The sequence below is a fragment of the Morone saxatilis genome, unplaced genomic scaffold, assembly GCF_004916995.1.
Source record: "Morone saxatilis isolate NCDOM2014 unplaced genomic scaffold, NCSU_SB_2.0 Contig7, whole genome shotgun sequence".
Lineage (NCBI taxonomy): Eukaryota > Metazoa > Chordata > Actinopteri > Moronidae > Morone > Morone saxatilis.
In genome coordinates, this window is record NW_023340246.1 from 14,036,622 (window position 1) to 14,042,621 (window position 6,000).

At 39.2% G+C, this 6,000-nt stretch overlaps 1 protein-coding gene across 14 annotated transcripts in view; it reads left to right on the plus strand.

The window, feature by feature from the left end:
• Positions 1 to 5,176, plus strand: part of ptprk (protein tyrosine phosphatase receptor type K) — a 108,558-nt gene extending 103,382 nt beyond the window's left edge. For 13 of the 14 annotated variants that reach the window (XM_035678313.1, XM_035678311.1, XM_035678312.1 and 10 more), the window contains 4 exons: positions 834 to 959; positions 1,147 to 1,310; positions 1,713 to 1,848; positions 2,014 to 2,067. In XM_035678313.1, the coding sequence (XP_035534206.1) occupies positions 834 to 959; positions 1,147 to 1,310; positions 1,713 to 1,848; positions 2,014 to 2,067 (480 nt within the window). Of the gene's footprint in view, positions 1 to 833; positions 960 to 1,146; positions 1,311 to 1,712; positions 1,849 to 2,013 lie in introns of all 14 variants that reach the window. The other variant, XM_035678310.1, reaches the window with a different exon arrangement.
• Positions 5,177 to 6,000: the final 824 nt, after the last annotated feature.

A 6,000-nucleotide genomic window follows, 5' to 3' on the forward strand; every position in this document is an offset into this window, starting at 1 on the left:
AACTTCATAATTTCACAATGTTCATAAAGATGATATTTTGGATATAATATAAAGATTCCACCCAACAACATCAATAAATATAGTGGTATAACTTTAATAACTTTATTATACTGTAAACATACATCAACTGTATATACCCTTATACACAGACACAACGTAACTAACATTACAAATAAAACAGATACAATTGCAGATATCCTTTGATAGTTTTAATGTTTTACACTGCCATTCCTAAAGCTGTGAAGTAAAAACTCTTTGCACACCACACTTGAATGATTTCTATTGTCATTTGCATCAAATAAAACATCTAATTAAACTTAAGTCTGTGAACAGAGAGAAACTTAAATAATACTGAAGGAAATTATTCTGTCTTGCAGTTACTGAAAATTTGTATTACAAAGTTAATATTGAATTAAAATGTCAGTGTAGCCCCAACATCATCAACACTTTTCCCTGACTGTGTGGAAATCTGATGTTTTCATATCACAGATGATCAAAATGTGAGTTACGCTAAAACCTGACACACGTTTCCACCACAGGAAATGCTGATAAGAGGAGTTTAGTGTGGCATTGAACTGAAAAAAAAAGGAACAAAATAGTCAAATCATTGTATTGAACAGCCGAATCCAATTTGACTTACAAAATTCTGAGTTTAGAATACAACTTTACTGTCTACAAAGGCAGAAAATTGTCCTTTGCTCACCAAGACCTCAATCAGGCATCAGCCATGTAGCATAAGAGTAAAAAAATGCTTAAAACTTTGAATGTTGCACTGCCATTTATCTCAGTATCTGTCTATATTCTGTGTCTAACTGCTGTAACTTTGTGCTCAGGGTTGTCCCCAGTACTGGCCAGAGGAGGGCATGTTACGTTACGGTCCCGTCCAGGTGGAATGTATGTCCTGCTCAATGGACTGTGACGTTATCAGCAGACTTTTCAGAGTCTGCAACCTCACCAGGGTTAGTAGATTCATATTATGCTGTTGTGTTATGGTTTGCTTCAGGCAGAACTAGGCTGCCTCAATGTGTTTTTGAAAAATGAAACAAACAGAAACAGTGTTAACTCATTACTTCCAACAGAAAAGTCAAAGCTGCTGTTTAACCGAATTCATCTCTCTAAATATGTGTGTGTTGTTCGATCTCTCAGCCTCAGGAAGGCTACCTGATGGTCCGTCAGTTCCAGTACCTGGGGTGGGCGGGACACAGAGAAGTCCCCGCCTCCAAACGCTCCTTCCTCAAACTGATCCTGCAAGTCGACCAGTGGCAGCGTGAGGGAGAGGAGGGAGAGGGAAGAACCATCGTGCACTGCCTGTGAGTACACACCAAAAATACACTGTCTCATACACTTCTTTTAAGATCTCCATTTAGAGATGGAGTGTGAAAGCAATCAGCAGAAATATCTGATAATTTGTTCAAGTGAAGATAAAAAGGATAAAAAAAGGTCTTTATTTAGCAGTGGTCTAATAAGGACATATAGGCACTTGAGCAATAGTAGTTAATAGCAGTTATTTTTTTAGCATTTGGTGATAATTAAAAAAAGACTCAGAGTTACACTTCTAATTTAGTTTTGTTTTGGTCTGATGATGTACAACATGTACTGACAAGCAGGATGATTTGTGCCAAAATCAGTGTGAGAGGTGGCAAAACTACGAATGCAATGTTAAATTGTGCATTTTGTCACGTATCTCTGCACTACTGTCCCTGTGTTCACAGAAATGGAGGTGGGCGTAGTGGAGTTTTCTGCGCCAGCAGCATTGTGTGTGAGATGGCCAAGAGACAGAGCGTGGTCGATGTCTTCCACGCCGTGAAGACCTTGAGGAACAGCAAACCTAACATGGTGGATACTCCGGTAAGACACAGGGAGTGACAGTAAAAGTGGTTTGGTTTATTGTGAAAATTTAAATATATTTATGAATATACAACATATCAGACTTGTCAGACATAAAAAGCCAAAATATGAACATGTGACCACCCAGATGGTAAGTTAAGTTCACGTGTCCGTGTTTGTCTACAGGAACAGTATCGCTTCAGCTACGACCTGGCACTGGAGTTCATCGAGTCCTCTTAAACAAAGGAGAGAAGAAGAAGAAGAGGAGGAGGAGTAAGAGGAGGAGGTGAAGAAGAGCAGAACATCTTTTCACTTCCCATGTGTTTGATCCTTTGCTTTCGCTTGGTCCCGACTCCCCTCTGTGGCAGCCGTTCTGTAGCACCCGTTTTGTGCCCCTACAAATGGCACAAGCAAAAACCGGCTCCTCCTCGCGCAGCGTTGTGAAGAATCCAAATAAAGGGAAAAAAGTCCAGACTTTTAACTAAAGGAGCTGCTGGGAGCGCAACACGGGGGGGATATGTTACTCCTTTTCCTCCTTTACGCTTATTGTACAGCTTTTTTGAGTGCCAGCGGGCCCCCCTGTATGTTTTGGGCCCCATTTAAATGTTAAACGTCTCACCACAAGCCCCCTCCCTCCCCCACCTCCCTCCCATGGACTTGATGCCTCATGCTGTGTCAGCTGCAGTACTCAGTGTGCACTGTAGATGTCTCCCTCTCCCCTTTGCAAGCTGCAACCACAGCTTTTGAATAACTGCAAGTGCTAGTTTTCAGTGGTCACACATTCCTGCTCTCATGCTAATTTCTGAGTAACTTAACAGTGTTGGGCATCTCATCATGGTGATGTTTGAATATTTTGCAGCCAGTACTTTTGTACAAGAAAAAGAAACTTAAAACTTACAGCCTGGCCAAACTCTGTGAATGCTTCTGTTTTCTACTCCATACATCAGCGGCCATCTTCATGTTATTTTACTGGTTGTTTCAGTGAACTCTGAGCCAGAGCATTATTATGGATTTAAGTACTTAAGAGCCACTTTGAACCCAATTTGCGTTGGTTACATACAGAAGGTTGTCAGATAACAGAGTACAAAGACACAGAAAATAACCTTAAATGTCTGTTTGCTAATTAGATGAAGAAACTTTAGACCAACAAGACCCACAATGAAACAAAAAAGTTTACACGGGGAGTATTAGGCTTTTAGATTCATTTTTGTTTTGTGTTTTTTTTTTTTACAACATCATGAAGTGGCAACTTAAAAAAATGTGTAGGATTTTCATTCAAATGTATTCCATTCGAACAAGTGTGATATGTGTCATTGTCTATGTTTCCTGCAGCCACTGTGGGCTGCAGAGCGGATTTTCTGTGCTTTACTGATCTACTGGATAGAAGTCTTCTTTGTACCCCAAATTGTAAAAAAAAAAAAAAAAAAAAATACTGAATACTTAAGATTTTGTTCAACCATGTTACATTAGCATAATCATGTTTGTTTCAGGGCTGGGCCCAATGCACTTTCAATTCAGCCAATTCACAAATGGGATGTTTAATTTCAAATATGAACAGGGTTTTTGGGTACGAGGGAATCGGCATATTAACTCTTAGAAAAAGACTGAGGATGCACGCTATTTTCGTGAACAGGTCAATGTCCATTTATGGTTTGAATGGAATTGGAAGTGAACTGACCCCAGGCCTCATTCGTTTTGTGCACTGGTGGCCAACACTTTTTAATTTTTTTTCTCCTCCTTGTTTTTTTTTATTATTTTGTAGCTGATGTTTATTCATAAGCCAAAGACTTTGTGTAAATATGTCTATATGGATAAAGCACATTGTTTGTATTTATTGTTTGTTTACTTGCATTGCTTGTAAGAACAATCATTTTTCATTCCATGTTTACCACCAGCGTTTCTTAAACTGCGGCTCGGGACGCAAAACTGGGCTGCGACTCTGTTTCCTCTGGAGTACTGAGAGTATTAGTTTGATTTAATGAGCCCATAATGGGTCCCGAGGTCAGAGGCTACATCTGCTCAGTTTGGGTCAGTGAAGAAAAAGTTTAAGAACCCCTGATAGAAGCTGTATATTAAAGCATTAGACGTAGTTTTTCAGTATTTAGGTGGAATTCAGTAGTATTGTCTTGTTTTCACTTAATGAAACTCTCTGTGATGTTACCGTGGTTTATTTGTGTAAAAGCCCCCATTTGCTCTGTTTGTGGTCAGTAGAACATCGGTGCATTTATATGCACAGAGTATTTTGGATAATAGTGCCTATCCCTCTTAACGTCTTAGTTGGGATAAGCTGTTTATCTTCATCCTCATACCCTGCTCACTCACATTACCCCTGAATACACACGGACTCAGTGATGCAAACAGGCTTAGTGAGTGAAACACGCAGGACTGTGAAACAAAAAAACATTTATTGTGCCTAATCATTTGAATTTCCTTGTTGATACAAGCATTTTAACAGCATCTTAGATCGCAACCAGGGCTTTGTTGAATGCGTTCTCATGGACGATCAATGTTTTGAATACCTTTTGGACCATGATTCAGTGTGTTTTATTAATCAGAATGCTTCATGAATTCTTTGTGAGGCTTTACCAGATGTGTTTCTGTTGTGCACAAACTGATTCAGATAAAAAAAACAAAACAACAACTTTATTGTAAATAAAATGTCAGAGGTTCCACGTGGTTGGAACAAGAGTAGCCCAGGTCTACTGTTAAGGATGTAAATAGACTATCATGAGTGCTATAAGAGGCTCTATTGTTGGATGAGCAGTAGAGATTTAGATGATGGATGCAATGTCAGAACATTAGTTCTGTTGTAGATATAAAGTCAGAGATTGTACTCCTGGAGGATCCAACTTCAAATTTTGACAGATATTATTTGAAAAGCATTATGGTTTCCACTGAATACAGAACTTTATTCTGCTGGTGGAACATCAATTTTCTGTTTTTTTCCTCCAGATTTCTGGTCCGACCCAAAGAGCGGAGAGAGAATTCAGAGGCTATAACACTATACTAATACAGCGGTACGATGTCTCGTTGGACAAAACTGATGGTAATCTCTATAGCATGCAGAGAGAGGAAGTGAATCAGTGAATTATAAGGCTGGTAATCATTTAATAGTATGTCAACCTTCTTAACTACACACTTTAGGGAAAAACTAAGGAGCAAATCATGTTAAAATGCCCATAATTCCTCCTTAATAAATCTGAAGTAATGGCCCTGAAGAGTAGTGAATGAAGCAGGTGTCTGGATGAGAGGCCAGTCTGAGCATAGAATTGATATTCATGGTTCATAATTATTCTTGTCTGTAATGTTTGGCTTCTTTGCTGTAATAAAGACCACTTCTTTAATGAAACGTTGTATGTGTGTTCTGTTGTTAGCTTACCATTAAAAGAGACCCAGAGGTTGGGATGGATGAGTGATCAGCATACCCTTGGTAGTTTCTGATATCTTACCTACACACCTGTAGATGTATTCCTGTATATTTTAATTTCATTTTTGTTCATTTTATAAGTACATAATATTGTTTCACTTAGTTTTTCTACTTTGTCTAGTTTTTATTTTTAATTTTAACCTTGGTGTTGGTGTGAACCAACTGGGCTTGATTGACAGGTCCTTCACCAGATTTTCACGCAGAATTGGCAGCATAACCTGACTTGAGGTTGAATTAGCCAGAGACATTAAAAACCCCTGTGTGAGTGTGCAGGCCTGTTATACCACTGTTTATAGACAGCAGCTGTTAATATCCCTTTCCCTTTTCCCTGAACCTGGCAAAACTAATCAGATATGTACATCATTAACGCCATTAATCACACGTGTGCTTTTCCTGCTATTACACTTCATAATATCGTCCATTAAAGGTAAATGGTGGGCAGCACAGCTCTTCACGCTCTGTGTTTGTGTTCATCATATTATTTACCTTCCAACATCCTCACACCCACACTACTGCTGCCGTCACTCACTACTACATCCCACCTCATTTTTGCAATGCAGTCTCTGAGCTAAAACAGTTCATGTAAACACATCTTCCCTGCACTTTACGCCGTAGACTGGGTCGCACAGGTGTTGCTAATAACGTAAATGATGGCTCAGATCTATTCAAGTCTCCCAGTGTGACCCTGAAACTGAAGCAGGGACACACAGTATTCATGTTTTTACCTCACAAATGTCCCAACTGTT